This window comes from Ipomoea nil, unplaced genomic scaffold (genome assembly GCF_001879475.1).
Source record: "Ipomoea nil cultivar Tokyo-kokei standard unplaced genomic scaffold, Asagao_1.1 scaffold1770, whole genome shotgun sequence".
Classification (NCBI taxonomy): Eukaryota; Viridiplantae; Streptophyta; class Magnoliopsida; order Solanales; family Convolvulaceae; genus Ipomoea; species Ipomoea nil.
This window is the reverse complement of record NW_017618198.1, coordinates 1,474,053-1,497,111: the sequence shown is the minus strand read 5'-3', so window position 1 is coordinate 1,497,111 and position 23,059 is coordinate 1,474,053. Positions and strand designations below refer to the sequence as shown.

Sequence of the window (23,059 nt, the reverse complement as noted above, 5' to 3'; positions counted from 1 at the left end):
CCGGAAGGTGGCCTGAACCCTAATGACCTGTGATAGCAGGTCATTAACTTGTTTTTGGGCTTCATTGAACCTAAGTGAATTGTTGATGGGTGTAATTGAACCTTTAAAAAGTTTAGGGGCCTAATTGACTTTTAAACTAAAGTTCGAGGGCCTATTTGACCTTTTTCCCTTTTTTTTTTAGTTAGAGCAACCACATTTGTGGTTTATTTAGAATTTTTGTTGGCCAAGAAAGTTAGAAGATGATTTATTTGGGAGAATCGTCACTTCTAGAAATTGAACTCAGATTATCCCAAAATTTTTCCCACGAAGAAAGTTTATTTACCATCTGAACTACTACCCCGGATTAAATATGGTATAATATTATGCATGTAGAAGAATTTACCAAACGAAAATGACTTCTTCCTCTCATAATTTTTTTCTCAAATATTTTCTTTTAATGTAGCTGTTATTCATTGAGTGTTCATGAATTGATTGACTCCTTTACTAATTTAAATTATAATTTTTTTTTTTTGGTAAAGAAAGAGAGGCTAGGCCTCAGAAAAAATTATCTAATTCTACGGGTAAGAGCACCCCAGCGTCACGAGCTAATCTGGCACAAACTAATTTAAATTATAATTTAGTTATCAAATATCAATTAGATATCGTCACAACAGTTATAAATGAATTAGAGACGAAAAAAATAAAAGACATCTAGCATTTCTCTTTACCAAAACTTCATAAATATTTTTTAACTTTTTCAAAAAATATGGTATTGTATGGGTGTGGTATATATCATGCACGTGGAAGAATTTACCAAAACTTGATAAATATTGTTTTAACTTTTTCAAAAAATGTGACAGTTTCTAGAATTCTAGCGTGACTCCAAGTCAAGCCTGACATGGTTTGCCAAAAAGAAGAAGAAAAAAATGATACTTTTCCCATAAGTAATATATTTATAGTACTTTTTTCATTTGAATTATTTAAGTGAAAATTTTTCTTTCTCAAATATTAAATGAACATACTTACCATTAAAATAAATATTTCATTTATTTTTTTCTCCAATAAATAATGACCACGATTCAGTTCAAACCAAACAGACACTATAGCAATCAAATCGAAATATTTCGATTATAATTTAGAATCGAAACCCGATATTTAGAGTTTATTAAAATCACAAACCGGAACGATCGGTTTATGTTTCGAACTAAAAAAATACATTTATTGTTGAATTTAGACTATTTTTAAAATAAAAAATAAAATTTTAAAATAAAGTTTGAACCAGCAGTTCAAACTGGATCCGGAACCGTGAACCGATGGTTCAAAATCAAAACCAAATCGCGGTCATATATATTTATGGAATAAGGTTCAAATTGGCCACTGAACGTAACTTGAAAATGCAATTAGGCCACTGAACGAAAAAAAAGTGCAATTAGGCCATTGAACACTCAAAAAATGTGCAATTAGGCCACTGAACTCTCCAAACGTATGCAATTTTACCGGATAGCAGGTTACCATTAATTTTAGCAAGTTACCTACTTACGTGGCCGCTTAGTTGGCATTTTTAATAATTTTTAAATAATTTTTAATAATTAATTTTAATAATAAATTTTATAAAAAATTGGAAAAAATTAAATAAAAAATAAAATAAAGTCGTTTTTATTTTTTTTAAAAAAAATTAATAAAAAATTATTATTAAAATTTATTAAAAATTAATTAAAATTTATTAAAAATGCCAACTCAGCTGCCACGTAAGCAGATAACCTGCTAAAATTGAGGGTAACCTGCTATCAGGTGAAATTGCACATTTTTGGAGTGTTCAGTGGCCTAATTGCACTTCTTTTTTTTTTTCGTTCAGTGGCCTAATTGCACTTTCAGGTTACGTTCAGTGGCCAATTTGAACCTTATTCCTATATTTATATGTGAGAATCAGAATAAATGTAAAAAAGAACATACAGTATTTGTAAATATTATAATTATAATTTTAAACTAATGCTAGTAGTTGTTCTAATTCGAACCGCCGGTTCACGGTTCAGGATCCAATTTTTTCGATTCATAATTTTAATAAACTGAAATCCAAATATTGGGTTATAGATCTGAATCATAACTGGAAACTTTCAATTCAAATGCTATAGTGTCCGGTTCAGTTTCAGTCATCCCTACGTATAAGACTATAAGCAATAATTTGTTGGAGAAGAAAAATATAATAAATAAAATATTTACTTTACAGGGCGTTTGGTTGGAGGGAGGGAATTATGTGGGAAAGGAATTGTAATTCCATGGGAGTTGAATTATTGGGAATAAAGTGAGAATTTAAATTCCAATGTTTGGTTGACAGGAACAGAATTATTGGGAATTTCAATTCCAATGTTTGGTATACATGGGAATTGAAAGGGAATAAGTAGTATAAAGTCAAAAATGTCCATTATTGTTGTTAGACAATAGTTTTAAGTTAAAAATGAAGGGGTAATTTTGACTCATCACTATCTTTTTTTCCCAGGAATTAAAATCCCAAGGGGACATGGAATTTTAATTCCATGAAAATGGTGGAATTGCAATTCCATGGAATTGCAATTCCATGGAATTGCAATTCCCTCCAACCAAACTACGGAATTTAATGGCCTTTGGAATTAGGTGGGAATTAAGTGGGAAGGGAATTTAAAATCCCTCCAACCAAACGCCCTGTTAAGGGTAGAGATGCTAATTTAATATATCAAGGGAAGGGGGAACCGCTACTTTTAGAATTGAGGAGAACTTATATGTTTACATAAATAACTCAGAAAAAAAATGTGTTATAAATATATAATTCAGGAAGAAAAAGTGTCATTTACCCGAGAAAAAATGAAGATGAAAGAAATAAATCCGTGTTCTTCTATTTAAGATAAAACGGACAAAATTAAGAATTCTCCAAACAATTAAATAAAACTTAATTGGATCACACCAACTAATTAAGGTGGTGTTAAAATTAGTTAGAGACTTTTGTACCTTATTTTTTATACTTATTAGTATATATTTGTTTATCTACTTTCATTATTTTATTATTTGATTCAAATTCTTTACTAATTACAAAACTTATTACTAGTCTTTTACTCCCATATTTTCAAGTAATGAAATAAAAAATAATGAAAATAATAAAAAGATTAATTTCTATGCATTAAATATAAAATTTTAATATATATACACACACAAATGTATGTAGGTATGTTTACCTATTTATTTATTTATTTATTTTTATTTTATTTTTTAAAATGTTTATGATTCTTTACAAAATACTATATGTTTTATGATTCATTCATTTTACTTAAATTTATTACACTTATCAAATATTTAATTCTCAACCAAGTGGCTTGTGGTCCACTGGTATTGGATTGCTCTCCTATGTGGGAGGTCTAGGTTTCAAGCCTTAATGTAGGCATAGATTGTATGGGTATCCCCCTTCTCTGGTAAAAAAAAAAAAAAAAAAATTTGATTCTCATTCTCATTTCTATTTCAATATTTAATCCAAATGCACCCTAGTGTGTGTGCATAAAAGGTTTAATCCCTTTAGGGGTATCAATTACACGGAACCCTAATTTGGAACGATCAAACTAAGACCTATCCAATACTTGTTCCCGTTGGTTTCACGTACTATGAACATGCATCACACCTATATATATAATTTATTTACCTCATTATGTTATTTTAGAAAGATTCTACATAATACTCCGTAATTAAATTAAAAGAAAATTTCTAACAATAACGATATGCCAATGAGTGAACATTATACAATTGCCCTTGTTTGGTAAAATAGTTAGTAGTTAATTTTAACTTATTTGACCACTATTAGTTGTTTGACTTGGTTAAATAATCAATATGAATGTTTGATTAATTGGTTTTTTGTAACAACTTATTGCTACAAAATGTTAATATTCAAAAAATTATTCAAAGTAACTTTTCAATTAGCTTGTTGAGAAAGTCATTTTGTATGTAATCAGCTAACAACTAGCAACTAACAGCTAATTTATCAAACACTTTTTCTACAATCAGCTAGTCAAACCCATTAACCCAATTGGCTAACAACTATCAAGTAACAACCATTTATCAAAAACCCCCAATAATTTTAATAATATGCTAGTTCATTTTGATGATTAAGTATTGATGGTTTTGTCGTGACCGGTTCACTAAATGGGGTATAAATGTACAGAACAGTGGTAGAAAAAATAGTAGTTTTATTGCTCGGGCGCTAGACCCAAAAGAATACGTACAAAGCCCGAGATACCGGCCAAAATAAACAAATAATACAAGCTACAACCGAAAATAGGGCACTAGAAATAACAATGTAGCTACTAGGAATTGAACCTTAGCTTGGTGTATGGGTTAGAGGTTAGGGTTAGAAACTACCAAGCTAGGGAGGTCATAATGATCCAAGGGATGATCTTTAAGGGGAGGCAAGGGTGCCTTATATAGTGTTAATTGTTAAAGGACTTCTGAATGGTTGACAAATGTATGACATCGGCTAATTTTCAATCTTGGTCATACATGTGTCCCTTCACTACGCTTCCAGCACAATCCTCATGCATAAGTAGAGCTTCCGCCCTTAAATACACATGAGATCTTCTTCTCTGAGTAGCTTAGGTGGTTGGTGCTTATGAGTTTGATACCCCTGGTAGCATCTCCTTTGTTTATTTTGCTCCATACTTCCTTCTTTCTTTAATTCAATATATTTCTATTATTCTTGTTGGACTAACACTTCATCAATAAAAATGGCTGGAGATCCAGCTTGGATCAAATGTTTCCCAATAAAAAAAAATTTTGCAAGTGTCAAATTTGCAAGGATTGGAAATCCTTAGAATTGAATAATACACCTTTAGAAAAAAAAAAAAAAAAAAAAAAAAAAAGGGAATGATATGTATATTGACCGTCAACTTGCAATTCACGATCATTACTGATGTGCAAATAATTGTATGATACTCCGTAATTGCTATAACTTTTTCGTACCATCAATTACTTAAAAATTTCATACTCTATAAATTATCTTGTATAAGATCATTATATATGAGACATACAATAATTTTTTTAGGTAAAATGTAATATTTTTTAGGTCCATAAAATATTATTATATGTTTCAGATAAAGCTATTCTAAAAAATTAATTATGTCAAAAGATAAATACAAATTTTTTATAATACTACTGATTATGTTATAATGTAGTATCTGTCCACAAAGAGTTACGATTTCTACTAGGATTCGAACCTGTGCCTTAGTTATGCCAAAAATAAATACAATCTTAATGAAACAAACAACATGTAAAATTGTATTCAAAGAATATGAGATGTGATGAGAATTTTATAGTACACTGTCATGAGTTTGAGACTTACAAATATCTTAATTTTAATATATATTTATTTCCATTTATAAACAACAAAAAATCCCAATCAGGTTCTATAACTATTTTTTTTTTAAAGGAGGTTCTATAAATTCATCATCCAAAATTTTAGTCATCCAAAAAGAGAAAAATGACTATTCTTTAAATTAAAAAAAAAATTATTATTTGTTGAGTAACAAAAGAAAGACGTAATCATTTGTGTACACTAATTAAATCTTGTTTGTGTATAAATGAATATTTTATTTTCTCACCTAGAATTTGAAAATGACAGAAACATTTATGTAGTTATCAATAATAGTAATAGTAAATAATTACTAAAAACCTAGTCAATATAGACTGTGTCACACCCCCTTTTAATAATAATAATAATATTATTATTATTATTATTTTATTGAGGAGCTCATAACTGCCAAAATGACTCATCTTTGTCAAACAGCTCAGAAAATTATGGCGTGTCGCCATCATGCCACCTCAATTTTTTTACTTAATTAGGGGAATAAAAGAAAATAATTTCATTTTTTAATAGAAGTATCATGATATATCATATATTTAATTTACTGTATCGAATCTGTCAACATCATTGGTATCTTTTTTTTTAAAAAATACGTATAAATAAATAAATAAATAACTTTTTAATAATTGAAAAAAATATTTTGCTGGTGTTTAGTTCAGGTTGTGTTAAAAAGTCTCATGTTACTTAGATAAGTGTTACATGAACTAATTTGGTTGTTGAGAACGCAAGATTCTGGTGATAATTCGAGATTCTTGAAAATAATTTCAGTTTTTTTTTTTATTATTTAAATCACGATGTGTTCCGAATATTTCTGTTCGTCTTACAGTTTGGATTTTTTTTTTATTTTTTTATTTTTTTATTTTTTATTTTTTATGACAACATATGATATTTAACATTAAAGATATAGGGGGTGTTTGGTAAATAACTGTTAACTAATTGGATTAGTATGTTTGACTAGTTTATAGCATTAGCTTATTCTAGAAAGATGTTTGGTAAATTGACTGTTAGCAGATCGTTGATCGTTGATTACATGCAAAATGACTTTCTCAAAAAGATGATCGAAAAAGTTACTTTTACTAACTTTTTAAATATTAGCATTTTGGAGCAATAGCGGTGTTTGGTTATTGTCTTATCAGCCAAAAATAACTTATTTAATCAAGAATAGCTGATTGACCGGTCAATAAGTTGTTTTTGAGGGTTTGATAAATGGATAATTGGCTCAATTAGTCAAAATACAAAACGCTGATCACCGCCGCATTTCTAAATAGCTGATTGTGTAAATGACAATTTCATCCCTTAATCCCTAATCCTTCAGGAGCATACCATCGCATTTTCCCTCTTCCTTCGCAACTACATTCTCTGATCTGCCTCTTCTCTAACATAAGTTATAACCAATATTAAATTTCTCAAACACTTACGCTAGATCTAAATTTTATTGTAGTATTTACACAACTATACCCTATGTCTTTCAGATTGTACTCTTAATAATAATAATAATAATAATAATAATAATAATAATAATCAAACCTTTTAAAATAATAATAATAATAATAATAATAATAATAATAATCAAACAACTTATAACCAATAATAGTGTAAAAGCATTCAACAAGTATGTAATTTAATTTGAAAACGATTTTAGTATAAAATAATGATTGATGTCCCAATCAATAAGCTTGGATCAACTATTTCTCTCTTATCTTGGAGTTTTATTTTTTTTTAATTATTAGAAAAAAATAATGTCATTATCTTAGGGTTAGTGGGGTAGACTAAATTCATGTGTATTTAATAAAGCATACTAATAGTAGAGCACCACGTAGTGACTTGGTGGGGACTAGAAACTCAGAGAGGACCATCTCTGTTACCTCTTTTGACAGAAACCATCTTATAAAGTATATAATGAACGGCACTTCTATACTCCCTTCCTTTATGACTAAAATGCCCCCCTTATGGTGGAATATCTTTTTTACTCCAAATTTAATAACTCTTTTTAAAAAATTGATATTAAAAAAAATGTGTTGTTATTTGTTATTATTAAAGTACTTCATTGTTGATTATATGTGATACTAGTTTTTTACACGCATTGCGCGATTGGGGATAATGCCCAGTGTTTTTTTAAAATAAGTACTTTAAAGTATATCAAGACAAGATTATATTAGAATTGTTCATGCATAGATAATTGAATGTTAAATTTGCATATTTAAATAGGCAATTCTAAGATTACAAACGCAAGATAATATAGTCAAGTTTGATTATAATTGTCAATAAAACAGTTGTATAGGTATGGTTGAAACCAAATACGGGACATAAGGGAGAGAAAATAAAAATTATGACATAAAATATTAAATATATACTAATATTGAAGAGCTAATTGCTGATTGCAAAACAAGGACATTGCGAGATAGTTTCCCACTTCAATTTGTTGTGTGATTTGAATACTCTTGTTGTCAATAAATCCTCCAAGTAGTTAATATGATTGACTTAATTATATTTTTTTATTTTTTATTTTTTAAAACAATTATTATTATTATTATTATTATTATTATTATTATTATTATTATATGTATACCCTTAGCTCATTTTACATGTTAATCTAAAAAACTAAATTTTTTTCAAATATATTTTTACCAACCATTAATATAATTCGCTGGTCAAATTCGCTAATATAATCCGCTAACGCTAACAGCTAACTGCTGATTGTCAAACAAGGACATTGCGAGGTAGTTCTCACTTCAATTTGTTGTGTGATTTGAATACTCTCTTTGTCAACAAATCCCTCAAAGTAGTTAATATGATTGGCTTTATTAATTATATTTTTTAAATTTTTTCATGGTATTAATAAAATACTTGGTAAATAAATATATAACATTATTTTGTATTATAACTTTGATCTTTAATTAAAAAATAGTGCACAAAAAAGATAATAGACAATGTAGTGAATATAATCAATTGATGAATTTGAATGTCAAGAATTTTTACATTGGAGAAATATAAAGACAACATAACTAATAAAATTATTTCTCTTAATTAATTTATTGATAATGAATAATTGTTTTTAAATAAAGCATTGTAGGGACAATGTAGCGAATATAATTGAATTTGAATGTAAAGAATTTTTATATTGGAGAAAAATAAATACAATATAACTAATGAAATTATTTCTTTTATTTAATTTATAGATAATGAATAATTTTTTTTTTTGAATAAAGACAATGTAGACACATAATTCTAAATTAAAGAAAGCATATGTATTATTTTTTGTTGTAGCTACTAAATTATTACGGGGTATTTATTTATAATAATTTAATAAGAGTAAAATAGAGTACTAATTATGCCAACTATGATTGGAATGAGGTTCGAACCTAAGACCTTTCTTATTGAAATCAATGAGTAAGTTAACGGTGAACTAACAGAAATTAACGGAAAAGATAATATTTAACGGAAAAGTTAACGAAAAATCATATTCATTAAGGATAAATTATGAAATCTTAAGGAAAAATTAAAATATGATCAATCTGAGCCATTAAAAAATTTAACCGCCATTTTTTCTACCCATTATAGGCCTAACTCTCTTGGGCTCTTATTAGTATAGTAGATAATCGACAATTTATATCCTACACCACGGCGTGTTGCACTATGTGCCCAGATGCAAAACGACGTCGTTTTAATTTATTTTTTTTTGAAATTTCCCGTCCCAGTGAATGGCTGTAGTTTTTTCTTAAAAAAAAAAAATCCGTTGTTCAAGAATGTACATAATGTTATACTAGAATACACATAATTGTATACATGATTGTACATAATTATATAACAAAATATACATACTCTTTTTAAAAGATAATACACATAATCTAACATAATACATAATAAACATAAACTTTTAACATAATACACATCAACTCTTAACATAATACACACAAATTTTCTGATTCGGATGTACATAATTGTATAAAAAGAACATGATTGTATAAAAAATGTACATAACTATATGAACCAATACACATAACTGTATGAACAAATACACATAACTTTGTGAACAAATACACATAATCCCAGCAACTTCCTACCGCGCCTCCCAAAACGACCCCAAAACGACGTCGTTTTGGGAGGCGTGCGGCGCACAGTGCTATGTGCGCCGTGGTGTAGGGTATAACGATTGTAGATAATCACCATATGTAATTGATACTGCTAATTACTACGTAAGCAATAATTAAACAAACTCGAGACCAATTAAAGCAAGTAAATATCTTTATTGATCACGGTGAAGGCCCTAAGTACAATCTACTTGGTTGCTCTGAGTACCAACTGACTGCGGTCGGGATTCTCTAACAACAACCTATAGATCGTCCAAAAGTCCCTCACACTGTAGCTACTGTGGGTATTTATAGCCGCTGCGCCGGGGACACAAATCAGGCCGTCCGGCATGCTCTCCACGTAGCCACCACGTGTCATCCTCCCGGGTGCCCTGTCTGTCGGCTGTGGAGCCGCCACGTGTATCTCTTCTGCTCCCTCACCTAAGGGCTACCGCTCGGTGGTCGACCTCCCCGACCGCCGCCTTCCATTTGACGAGGAAGTCGGTCAAGCTCTCCCCTTCAAGCTGCTTGGCCTTCTCTAGGTACATATAGGACTTCTTCACCACCTTGGAGGTGATGAATTTCCTCACGAACTTGATCGCTAGGGCATCAAAATTGTCAATCGAGCCCGACTGCAACGTTCGGAACCATTCCGCCGCTCGATCGGTAAGCGTGGAATAAAAAGCCCTACACATTACGGCGTCTGATACGCCCTTCAGCATCATATTATCGTAGAAGTCATTGACATGGACCTCAGGGTCCGTACGACCATCATAACTTTTCTCTTCGGAGACCTTTAAGTCGAGCGGGTAAGGCTGAGCCATCACTGCCGCTGTAAAAGGCGTCCGGAGTAAGGTTGATTGATCGACCGGGGGTGTTGCAGGGTGCGCGTTTCTGAATTGCGCAAACTCCGCCTGGAGGTTGTAGAGGAATCCTCGGGTCTCGTTGAGCTCGGCGGCTTGGGCTGCGTCCCGAGCGCGTCGTCGGCGATGAGATCTCGACCCGCTATGCCCGGATGAAGCCTCATGGCTGGCTTCCTGCATCTGCACGTCTTCCGGCTGGCGGTTCAGGTCTTGGGGCCCCAAACGTTGCCACATCTCCGGTCGAAAACGATCAAAAGCTGCCGCTCGGGCAACTTCTTCAGGGTCCTCCACTTGGGTGGGAACCTCGGCTGCTTGCTGGGCCTGCCGTGGTGCCTCCATCGCATCAGCACCCCCCGACCCCAACCGCGAACGAGCCGAGCGTCGAACCCGGGAAGCGGGCTGATGCTGCGGCTCTACTTGTGCGGTCGGGTAAACTGGAGGGGCGGTGGCTGGAGCCGTGTACGCAGGCGTGTATGGTGGATAGCCAACCGGGGGCGTGTAATACATCGGTTGGCCAGGCCAATACCCGTACGGCGGAGGTGGAACCGGCTATGGATACTGGCCGGGATACATCATCGGCTGTTGTGGATATGGCTGACCGGGTGTTGGGTACCCCGGTTGAATGTAGTTCACCGGCTGTTGGGCGGCTGGGTATGTGTTGGATGGATGTGGTGGTGAGAGATTGAGGTTGAGGTCCATCGTCTGACCTTGTTGTTGTGTTGCCTGGTGGTCGGATGAGCTCGCTGCATCCGCCTGGTCGTCGGCAAAGAGGTTTTGTGCCCACGGATACATTGTTGATGAAGGATCGGGTGCTCGTCAAGACGTTTGCTTTCTTGCACGGGTCCCCACAGACGGCGCCAAAATGATACTGCTAATTACTACGTAAGCAATAATTAAACAAACTCGAGACCAATTAAAGCAAGTAAATATCTTTATTGATCACGGTGAAGGCCTTAAGTACAATCTACTTGGTTGCTCTGAGTACCGACTGACTGCGGTCGGGATTCTCTAACAACAACCTATCGATCGTCCAAAAGTCCCTCACACTGTAGCTACTGTGGGTATTTATAGCCGCTGCGCCGGGGACACAAATCCGGCCGTCCGGCATGCTCTCCACGTAGCCACCACGTGTCATCCTCCCGGGTGCCCTGTCTGTCGGCGTGTGGAGCCGCCACGTGTATCTTGTCTGCTCCCTCACCTAAGGGCTACCGCTCGGTGGTCGACACTTCCGCTCGGGCAACTCCCGGTCGGGGTCCGACCAGGTTCTTCACAAGAAGCTCGACCTGTTACCTACAAAGACAAGGAGACAAAAAACAAAGGCACACCAACCGGGATAAAACTATGCCGGTCGGGATATTCCCTACCAATAATTATATTAGTATTAATCAACATTATAAAAATTACTGCCAATATTAAGTTTTCAAATATTTTTGGAAAAATGGTCAAATAGGCCTTCAAACTTTAGCTTAAAAGTCAATTAAGCCCCTAAACTTTTTAAAGGTTCAATTACACCCATCAACAATTCATTTAGGTGCAATGAAGCCCAAAAACAAGTTAATGACTTGCTATCACAGGTCATTAGGGTTCAGGCCACCTTCCGGCGAATTTTTCGACAAAAAAAAGGTGACCAGCAACCGACCCAGATTTGTCGAAAATTTCGCCAGTCACTTATTTTGTCGAAAATTTCGCCGTTCACTTTTTTTTTTTTTTTTTTTTTTTTTGCCGAAAAATTCACTTTGGGTCTGCTTGTTGGTTTTAACTGATAGAGCCCGATTAACATGACACTGGGTCAGAGGTCCCCGAGCTCCGTAACTTTTTTGTAGGTAAACAACCAAAAATCCTTCTTGACAACAATAAATGGGGTATTAATAGCTTAGCGAGAAAGCAGCTTCCGACCTATCGGCATGCCTGCCACGTGGAAGTCATGCACGGGTTCAGGTGGCGACCCTAGCAGTGAGAGCCGCGTGTCTTAAGATTCCTGACCAAATTGGAGGGGGATGTGGGGACTCAAGATTATCGGTCCGTCCTATGCAGATCGGGAAGAAGGAGAGTAAGCACTTCGTAGGAATATCCTCAATCAGAGCTCGGTAAACATTGTTGACCGGGAAGTGCATCCCAGTTGACCAGTTCAAGTCGGCCCGGGCGTAACTAGGCTCATAGGCCTCATACCGATCGTCGTATGGGCACGAAACTCGGAGAATAATCCTCATCAAACTTAATTATAATTTGATATATAATTCGATTGGCTATTTGATCCTTATTCCAAAAAAGTATTATATTATTTCATTTTAAATAACATAGTGGAAGATCTCTGCAACTCAAAGTGCGTTTGCACAGAAAAGCATACAACGTTTTAAGAAATGGATCCCCCTTTGCTTTTAAAAAGGAATAAAATCTTTTTAAAGTCTTTAATAGGAAAAAAAAAAAAAAAAAAAAAAAAAAAAAAAAAAAAAGAGAAGAAAAGTATGGGGTGCTTTTGTAAATTTAAAAAAGTTGAACCCCCTTGATGTCAACCAAATAATAAAGGACAGACGACGTGGGCCCCCCTACTTCCAGTGGGCTAAAGCCAAAAGGCCTTCAATCACTCACTAGTCACTATACAGAAAGAAAGAAAACAAATAAATATCGGTGGGCCCCATTGCCCCCTCCCCCCGTTTGGTGGGGCCCTTGAATTATTGCGATCTTGACGCTTGTTTATTGATGCCTGTGACACGTACCCTTCCCGGCGGGGAAGCGGAGTCGCCGGAATCTTTCTGATGAGTCAGATATCGGCGAACTGGGCCCCACTCCTTGGGATTGGGCCCCAATCATTGTACATGGACGTTTGCTACAATACATTGGACAGCGACAATTTACGTCTTATTAACAAAACCACCAAACCCACTTTACAAACCATTTTCTACAAATTTGTATTATGCCTTATAAGTATAATTCTTTAAAAAAAAATTATTAGTAAAAATTATAATTATTTAATAATCATTACAAAGTATAGGCATCAATCTACATCTTAAAAATGATAATAAAAAAAAAACATTGTAATGTTTGCTATTTACATTATTGTAAGACTAATTCGATTACGATTATAATAACAGTTTACTTACTAATTAAGTAATTAAAAATAAAAAATTTAAATTTCAAGGTCAACCCAAACAAACTGATCAATCATTTGACTCAATAACTACATAGTTTTAACTCGGAATCTCAATATGAGTTGTCTATTAACCATCTTGACTGACCAAGTTAACTATGAGAAATCTATGCTAATTTATCTCGTTTGTCATCTAGGATCACAAGGCTGATTTCACCCCTAATACATGTTCAAATAATGGTTACGAGCTTTCTCATAAATAAAAGAAATACAAACTTTGACTAAAGAATGTATGATATTGAAGATACACAATATGGGGATTTTATAAAAAGAAAATACATAATATTAATAAATTTATTTTTATTTTTTATAAAAAATAAATATAAAGAATAAAGAACGCGTAATATAAAAAGCATTGCATGATTGCTACTTGCCCATTATTAAAAAGGATTTTTCATTCATTTATTTATTTATTAAAAATGAGTTTCAATAATTTTACTTTTGGTTTTTTGTTTTTAGCTATCATGACTCTATAATTCCAAACCTAAACCATGGGCTGTTTCTAACAACTCCATCTTCTTCAATACTGTGTATAAAATCACCTCTGCAACTCTCTCCATTTTCCACTCCAAAAGAACTCAATTTTCTATCCCTTCAAACCAGAACAAAAATCCGCCATAGCTATGCTGGGCAAGAGATTAAACCCGGTGGCCGGAAAGATAGCCGGCGGGCCGACCAGCCCGAGAAGTCCTTTGGACCACAAGGTTCAGTCGCCGAGAGGGCTAAAAAGTTTCGATCTTGGAGGGGTTGGGCTGGCGATTGTTGCCGCCCTGGAAAAATCTTGTGAGAGAGGGGAGAGTGCGGGGAGAAAAGTGGTGTGTAGCCGGAATTCGCGGCGGTCGGTGCCGATTCCGGTGAGCTCCGGGAGGATTCCGGCGAGAATTGTGGGGAGTTTTAGAGGGAGCCTGGAGGAAGAAGAAGAAGAAGAAGAGTATACGGTGGTGACTTGCCGCGGCTCCGACAACAAACCGTACACTAGAGTCTACGGCGAAGTCCCGAGCTCCAGAAGCAACCGCCCGAGCGTTTTCACGATATCTCCGGCGAGGCTCGCCGATATTCCGGCGTGCCCGGATTCCGATTTCCTCAGCTCCTGCCATTTATGCCGTAAAAAACTCTCCGGCAAAGACATTTACATGTACAGGTACTTTTTCTTTAAAAAAAAAATTCAAAGAAACCTTAATTAACCTTAATCCAGTTTGGATTTCCGAGGATTTATCTGATCGTGCCATGAAACCTATTTTTGCAGGGGTGAAACGGCGTTTTGTAGCACGGAGTGTAGATATCGGCAGATAGTGATGGACGAGCACAAAGAGAAGTGCAGTTCTGAGATTTCTAGGTCCGCCGATATTTCAACCTCCCCTTATACAAACGGTCAGATGTTTTCAACCGGAATTCTGGCCATCTGAACCATAATAACTCGCCGGCGACGGCGACGGCAACGGCGCATAATAAATAAATATAAATCCTACTAAACTTAAACCTTAATCCCTGATTCCCAGTTAATCCAGTATGGGGATTATGGATTATATATAGTAGCGATGTATATATTCGATCTAGTGTATAAAGTATAACTCCGGAATATTACTTCTTTATACGGTACGCCTGAGAAACAACAACGTCAACGACGACGATCATCTCCCTCACGGGAACGAAATATTTTTGCCCGGATATAAAGATAAAGATCTCATCTTTATGCTCCTGTAATGAAAATTTTGAAGTCTTTTTTCTTCTTGCATAGATTCTTGATGCTTCATGAATAGAATATCAATCTCTCAAAAAATTTCCGACCATTATTTTTCCGACTGCCAAACTCTGCGGGCGCCACCATAATTGTCTTTCCCGAGAAAAAAACTGCATACTGTCTTCCCCGAATAAGGGTCAGACTCTGTGGGCGTCACAATAATGTTAAAAATAATAAAAATAATAAACAAAAAAAAAAAAATTAACCAAAGAATACTAAATAAGACATATAAAATGGAACTGAAGAAATACTAAAAATGCAAATATAAGTGTGATTTCTAACCAGTTTGTATGACAATTGGCTCATTTATGAGTAACCTATGTTAATTTATTTTATTGTAATTTCTTATCAGTTAAGATCACAAAGCAAAATTTATCTAACGCACGTTCTTAGATTGAAAAAAGAAAAAAGAAAAAAAGAAAGGTATATATGTCTTCATCAATCGAGATGAAGTCAACATTGCAAGGCTACATCTTTTTTCATAATTTATTGTTTTCTGTAAAAGATGAATGAAGTTGCAGTAAGGAAAGTCAAGCTAGGCAACACATTTCAGTGTTCATCAATACAGGAAATTCCATTTCACAGGTTGCATAATTTGTCATTCCCCGGAAGTTCATACAGTTCTGGAGATGTATATATAAGGGGACATATCACACTTAAAATTAGGAGGAAAAGGGGAAACAGCCTATGATTATGGGGCACCAGTTGTCTGGTACTTATTACTGATAGTACATTGGTGGTTGAGTTGTGGCGATGCCCGGATAACTGCCATCGTACATTGCCTGATGACTAGCGGCGCCAATTCGCTGGCCTTGGGGGTGCATGAGAGCTTGTGCGGCGCCCATTTTGCTCAATGCGAGTTGCATTTCGTAGGCTGCGAGATTGGCGGCCGAAACATTGGGTATCTGTGCTGCTGGCGGTGGCAGAGGGGCGGAACTGGTTCCGTGCATGGTCGGCTTGCTTCCCCACGAGCACTGCAAGCCCACAAAACGCATGTTCATAAATGAGAAAACTGGGAAATTATGAAACGTGTTCTTGTAAAAGATGAACGATTGTCTGCTCAAGTACCTTGACAGGTTTGCCAAAAAGAATTCGGGCATTCCCCAGTTGAATGGCCCGAGCTGCTTCAGCATGGGTGCTGTATCTTACAAATCCAAAGCCTTTGTCACGTTGAACACGGACATCTTCAATGACTCCAGCGCAAAGGGAATGAAAAAGACGGTGGAGATCAACAGAAGTAACCTGCATTATATTCATAACAAGAGTATCGAAAATGCAATATAAAATCCAAGAATAGCAAATATTTTATATTCCTCCCATTCCACTTCCTAGAGGCAAGATGAAGCAAAAGCAAATATTCAATTCATAACATGGCACAAGTGTATCTTTTTTTTTAGGTGTAACCACGAGGTGGTCTGGGTCTTTCTCTGTCCGTTTAACGGTCCAGGTCCATCCCCGTTAGCTCTGAGAGGCTGGGAGCTGGCCCGGGGGAATCGTCGCTTGTGGGAAGCTGGCCCGGGGGAATCGTCGCTTGTGGGAATCGAACCCGCGTTATCCCGAAATTCTCCCCCACAAAGAGAGCTCATTTACCATATGAGCTACCACCCCGGGTTATGGCACAAGTGTATCTAAATGCAATAAAATAAAATAAAAAAACCCCAAATAAATATAAGATAAGCAACAAGTTATGAAGTGAAATATTGAATTGCCAACTGGATGGCTAGATAGATGGTGTCTCAACAGCAAAGCCAAAAATATATAGGCGATTTGGTCCTCCAGCTAATAAAACTTTCTTATTTGATGTGTTCCAGTTCATGATAATAATTCTATAAAATAGACCACAATCAGAGAAATGAGAGCAATAGGTTCAGGAAATACTCACTTCAGGAGCAAGATTGCCAACATAAACGGTGGTATATTGGGGATTATTTTCAGGTGCATCTTCATTAGTCTTCTCCTGATTCTCATCTGCATAGTGATCACAAAAAGTTTGAGATGGACTAAACAGAAAGAAAGTGAAAGTCAATGATTCCACCTCATATGCAGTTCACATTTAATATATTCAAAAGAGAGATTGCTTTCTTTTCTAACTATAATTAGTCAATCATGACTATACATCAAAAGATGGTTGGCAATTAGTCTAAATCAAGAAACGTAAGCAACACATATAGATGTCAAAATCAGGAAACGGTCTAGTACAACAATCAGACTTGATGTGTTCAAGCTTTGGTGCTTCTCAATAAAACATTTTTAAAACCATAACCAAAATATTTCTTAGTGCACGGCGCAGTAGCATTATCAGATCATCTCTATGGTAGATAGCAAATGCTGATTTAGAACCAACCTGAAGTGCCATTTGTTATTTCCACAACACTTTTAGCATCTGAGACCTGCTTGTCGTCACTTGATCCAGCACCTTTTGTTGCCCAATTGCAACGAATTTGTCTGCTTCCAAGCCACCTTCCTGCCATTGTCAAAGAAGGATGAGATTGAGAGAGGCCCACATGGTGGATGGGGGGATCAACAGTACAGAAAAATGAAGAAGATGACATCTTCAATAGAAGGAAAATGATCCTCACCAGTTAAGTCATTTATTGCACCTTGTGCTTCCTGGGGAAAATGAAAATTAAGGTTACAACAGTAAATTTAAAATCAAACATAAAATATTACAGAAAATTGTATCGATGATGCATTAATACCTGCTGGTTGCGGAAAGAAACAAATCCAAACCCCCTAGAGCGTCCTGACTTCTGATCCCACATCACCCTTGCATCTCTGCATAAAGCAAAATGAACAGAGTGATTATAATGTCATTCCATGTCAACATGAGGAACTTAGGTTAGTCAGAACAATTATAAGAGGAGAACAAGACTTACGAGATACTAGGATAGACCGAAAAGCATGCATACAGGGTGGCATCTGTAACCTCCGGGCTAAGATCACCCACAAAAATGTTGAAGTGACCTACAATTAAGGACAAATAGAATGAGAAACTTTTATACCTTTGAAGAAAAAACAAAACAAAACAAAAAAAGAGACATAATAAAAGAAGAGGATTGAAGGAGGAGTTTAGTAAGTCCATACTTGAAGTGTCCTCTCTCTGAGCACTGGCATAAGCCCAGTTAACTTTTATAGGCTGCCCAAACCTGGAAATTAAAAAATTAGGCATAGAACCATCCATGTTGAAAAGCAATAATGTTTTTAGGATTAAATGTACTTACAACTGCCTTCCATTCAAGGACAAAATAGCAAGGGCAGCTGAGCTGCGATCAAAATAATCCACAAAACCATATGACGACTGCACATAAGAAAGTGCACTACCCCATTAATGTTATATCAACCATAGGTCATAATATAATCCATAAACAAGGCATTGTGATATCAATCAACAAAGTATTTGAAGAACTTGATCAAAAAAATTTATAGTATGGGTGAAACTACTTGAAAATGAAGACTGAATATGATCTACACCTAAGCAGCTAAGCCATTCTGAAACAAGTTGGTTGAACCACTCTATACCAACCAAGCCAACCATTTCCTTTCTTATAGTATACTTAAAAAGAAATAAGATCAGGAAATGATACTATGGGATAAAGTTGAACTTTCTTCCAGCACAAATTTTATTAACTCCACACTCTTGAAATGGGAGACTTCCCAAATGCAAATAGTATCTGCCATTCTGCCATTCTGCCATATGCATTGCTCTTTTCTTTTCTTTTTTTTTGTTGGGGAGGGGAGGTAAACTGAGGGATAGTACAATGATTATGCATGATTGATGCATTTAAAAACAGGTCATTCCTGTCTTGTAACAACATGAGGGGTCTACAATTTGTCAATAATAAAAAGAATGTAGCTAGAATAATAGAGCAAAACCTTCTCTTTTCTTATAAGCTTGCATCCTTCAAGGGGACCTGTACTTGAGAAAACCTCTTGAAGAAGAAGATCAGTGACTTGAGGGTGGATGTTTCCAACATAGCTGCATTAGGTAACATCACAACTTAAGATTTGACATTAAGGGATGAGAATGAGAGATTGCAAGTGATAAAATGGGGGAAATCTTAATCTGTATTTGACATACAAGTAACAGCAGGTAAATGCAAACCAAGTATGGCATGAAGGAATTACATTTGCTTCACACAACCCTAGATATTTATGCAATTATGTTGTGCACAATAAGCCAAAAAACCTATTGAAGCTGGACCAGTTATTGAATTCAAGGAAGCAGGGCCAAGGGGCAATCACAAGAAAAAAATAAATGGAAGAAAAAAAATTGATCAATCTAAAATATCAAAACAAAAATTTAAGGCACTCACACACTGCGGCAAGCACTTGTATCAAAGCCAGGGGGTAGATTTCCACTCAAGATGGGCTCTATCTGCAAATAGATTTTGATGTCACAAAATGAAAAAAATAAAAAAAAGAGGGGGAGGGGGAGAGAGAGGGGCCTAAAATATTCAACTCTGAGAGGCAACTCCTGGCCAGACTCCTTAATTATTAATGAGTCCAACTAGATATCTAAAACCATGATATCATAAATACAAATAAATCACACATAACAGACTAAAAGTATGATAACTAATAAAGCATTCATTAACTGGTTACTTAAATCAAGAGAACCATACCAGAAAGCATGAACCTTTGCAAGAAGGTGAAAGTTTGTAACAGACTAACAGGACCACAAGCATTAAGCATAACCATCATATGTACTAAAAGATAGCTTTCATATTGGGGAATCTTAGGCAGTATTGAAATACAAGATCATTTTCAATTGACAGTTCCCCTTACACTAAAAAATCAAAGATCAAAGATATTTAAAAAAGACACCATTGTTCATAACAATTTTAATATAAAGTCAAAAACTTTTAAGGGATAAATGATCCAAAGACCTCGGAAATAAATGAGTCTGTATAAGTGCCATACTTCTAACAAAAGAAGTTGTCTACATTCTAAGGTAAGTCAGAAACAAGATAAAAGGGGCACTTTACTTTCATCTTTATAGTACCCTTTTAATACCAACTAACAAACCTCACGTTTCTTGCCACTTAAACCTCCCAACCCAACTCTCTGTTTTTCCAATCCCAATACATTTCTCCTAAACAAATGCTTAACGAATGATGACCAAACATTTTCACATAAAAAATAAGCCCCCTTTTTTTTCAAAACACGGACCCCAGGTACAAGCAGAAAGTCAAGGAAACAAATAACATCAATTTCATGTCCAGAAATTAAATTCAAACAAAAAAAAAAAGTATAAAAATTACCGGCTGAGGAGCTAGAAGGCCCGGATGGTATAGAGATTGCTGCATCAATGCTTGTTGCTGTTTCAACCTTTGCTGCTGCATCTTCTGCTTCTTTATCTTCGGATATATATACACACACAGAGGTGTATCTAGAGGTAATTGTATATAGAGAGAGGGACAGATAAAACGATAGATTGAAGGTTAATTTTAGGGTTTGAAAAAAGGGGGGAAAACGGGAAGAAGAAACGAAAAATAATCAAAGTAAAAGAAAAAAAATAAAATAAAAAGGGAAAAATCGAAGAAAAAAAAAAGAAAAAGAAGAAAAGAAAAGAAAAGAAACCCTCGAAGGAGAGGGGAGAGCTACGAAGAGAATACAGATAACAGAGTATCGTTTCGATGTTGTACTGTCGCTAATCTCACCCGCTAAGCTTTTATAGCCATAAATATTTTAAATTATTTATATAGTTTGAGAAATTCAGTGAATCGGGCCGGTGAGTTCATACTATTTGGGCCTATATTGGTTTTGGGCCGAACTGATAGTTACAGTTAGAGAATTATTTAGAAACATTGTACATATTATATACTTTTTGTTTAATTTGCAAAAAATCTAGAGTGGTGTGATATTTAGAGTATCTTCAATAGTAATGATTTTTTGTAATTTTTGAGGTGTCAACTAAAAGAAAGGAGATGAAAAGAACAAAAAAAAAACATACCGCCTGACGCATAAAAAATAAACAAAAAAAACAAACAAAGCACAGGATGCGCCAGCCGGCGCGTGCAGTGGGCATTGAATGTGCACCCAACGCGCACAAAGGCAGTAGCCTTCTACTATCTCTCCTATGCGGGACCCACAAAAAAAATTAGTATTTGCAGAAGATATTTTTGAGAAAAGAATCATGTCTTCTATTAGTGTAAAAACTCAAGTTTAGTTTTTCTTCTTAAAAATTGTGAAGAACTCACTGTTGAAGATGCTCTTATATCATGGACCACGTCCGTTATGTGTATTGTGGATCTTGGTACAGATTATGAAATTGCCGTCATCATATTATATACATTTAATTAATTGAGTGTGTAACCGTCGCAATTAACATATTATATACCTTTAGTTTATTTACAAGTACATAATATATTAAATGGTTCACAAGGCATATGATGGACCTCGATTTATAATATAATTTGCAATATTGAAGGGGCGTGGGCTTATTAAAGGTTTGGTCGTTTGGAAAGGAGTTGGACTTATGTCAATGCTAAGGGGCCACTCTTGGATGTATGTGTAAATGTGTAATTAATCAAGTCAAAATAATAACGTGGGTGTTCAATCTTATGCTGTGGACTCGTGCTCATCGTGCATCATGGGCACGGTAATGATGCTGTCAGTGACATCGTTATTTTCTTTTTAAAAAAAATAAAAAAAATTCAGACCGCTTCGTTATAGGAGCATATATTCACAGCTCTGTGTTCATAATTTCATAACTGTACATTCATAATTCAATAACTGTAAATTCATAATTTTCGAAGCTCTATGTTCATAATGTCAGAGTTCTGTGTTCATAATTTCATAACCGTACATTCATAATTCCATAACTGTACATTCATAATTCCATACTGTATATTCATAATTCCATACTGTACATTCATAATTTTCGAAACTCTATATTCATAATTGTAAGTTCATAATTCCATAACTATACATTCATAATTCTATAACTGTACATTCATAATGTCATAACTGTACATTCATAATTTCATAACGAATACGCTGTTAACGCCGTTAACGGCCTTTCGAACAATTTTTTTTTTTTAGTTAGGACAGCGTCGTTTTCCCTGAAACGACGCCGTTTTAGAGGCGTGCGCACCTTGCAAGGTGCGCACGTGCGCATAACATAATTTGCCGTGGGTGTTACATGATGTTATATCTATACATCTACATCTACAAATACAAACCTAATAAGATCTAATAATGTTAAGCCTCTAACAGAAATTAAAAAAATATTAGTGAGTATATTCAATCATGACTTTCATAGAGTTTTAAAGACTTTTATGAATTTTAAAAGTTTGGAGGTATTCAATTTAAACTTTTATAGAGTATTTAAAAGTCAGGCGGTATTCAATCAAGATTTTTAAACAGTCTTTAAAAGTCATGTGGTATTCGATTAAGACTTTTAAAGAGTCTTTAAAAGTCATGTGATATTCAAAAAGTTATGAACTTTGGTAGACTTTTTAATTTTAGGACTTTTGTAGACTTTTCATTCTCAAATTTAAATAGTTGAAATCCAACCATTAACCCCAAGATTTCAAAATTTTCTTTCTAACAACTTTGAACATTTTCTCTCTCTATTTAAACTCTACTTTTTCTCCATATTTAAACTTTATAAACCTATCTAAATTTAATAAAATTATTTTTTTCTTCAGTATCCTATATTTTCCTCATACATACACTCTACCAATTTTTCTTTCTCTCATAAACTTTACAATCTCTCTCTAAAAATTCGAAATAATATTATTTTTACTTCATTATTGTTTGTTTATATTGATTTTTATTTTTCTATGAATTTTTTTATTGCTAACTTTCTCTAATTCTCCCTAAATACATGAACAAAGCAAAATTTTCATCATCAAATTTTAGTATATGTTTCATAATATT

The 23,059-nt window shown here is 34.7% G+C and overlaps 2 protein-coding genes across 2 annotated transcripts; one reads left to right on the top strand and one right to left on the bottom strand.

Annotated features, from left to right (window-relative positions):
• Window positions 1-13,924: 13,924 nt before the first annotated feature.
• LOC109192596 lies at window positions 13,925-15,171 on the top strand. Its single transcript, XM_019343295.1, has 3 exons — window positions 13,925-14,129; window positions 14,160-14,575; window positions 14,681-15,171. Exons 1-3 carry the CDS (start codon window positions 14,058-14,060, stop codon window positions 14,838-14,840), a joined length of 648 nt encoding a protein of 215 aa, XP_019198840.1. The 5' UTR covers window positions 13,925-14,057; the 3' UTR covers window positions 14,841-15,171.
• A 540-nt stretch (window positions 15,172-15,711) lies between these two features.
• LOC109192581 (oligouridylate-binding protein 1-like) lies at window positions 15,712-20,831 on the bottom strand. The gene is made up of 12 exons (XM_019343278.1): window positions 20,437-20,831; window positions 19,489-19,550; window positions 19,049-19,151; window positions 18,397-18,473; window positions 18,260-18,321; window positions 18,052-18,139; window positions 17,875-17,950; window positions 17,755-17,785; window positions 17,520-17,639; window positions 17,058-17,143; window positions 16,244-16,417; window positions 15,712-16,149 (listed from the first exon to the last, which is right to left on the bottom strand). The coding sequence occupies exons 1-12, from the start codon at window positions 20,515-20,517 to the stop codon at window positions 15,895-15,897; spliced, it is 1,215 nt and encodes a 404-aa protein (XP_019198823.1). The 5' UTR covers window positions 20,518-20,831; the 3' UTR covers window positions 15,712-15,894.
• Between the last annotated feature and the right edge of the window lie 2,228 nt (window positions 20,832-23,059).

What these genes read in the sequence shown, in the direction of transcription:
- LOC109192596 (XM_019343295.1), top strand. Translation starts at nt 14,058, where the DNA reads ATGCTGGGCAAGAGATTAAACCCGGTGGCCGGAAAGATAGCCGGCGGG. An exon ending in CCAGCCCGAGAAGTCCTTTG is followed by an intron (nt 14,130 to 14,159) that starts GACCACAAGGTT and finishes CCGAGAGGGCTA; the next exon opens with AAAAGTTTCGATCTTGGAGG. An exon ending in AAAGACATTTACATGTACAG is followed by an intron (nt 14,576 to 14,680) that starts GTACTTTTTCTT and finishes CTATTTTTGCAG; the next exon opens with GGGTGAAACGGCGTTTTGTA.
- LOC109192581 (XM_019343278.1), bottom strand. Translation starts at nt 20,517, where the DNA reads ATGCAGCAGCAAAGGTTGAAACAGCAACAAGCATTGATGCAGCAATCT. An exon ending in TCAGAGAGAGGACACTTCAA is followed by an intron (nt 18,140 to 18,259) that starts GTATGGACTTAC and finishes CCTTAATTGTAG; the next exon opens with GTCACTTCAACATTTTTGTG. An exon ending in TTGGCAATCTTGCTCCTGAA is followed by an intron (nt 16,418 to 17,057) that starts GTGAGTATTTCC and finishes AATATAATGCAG; the next exon opens with GTTACTTCTGTTGATCTCCA.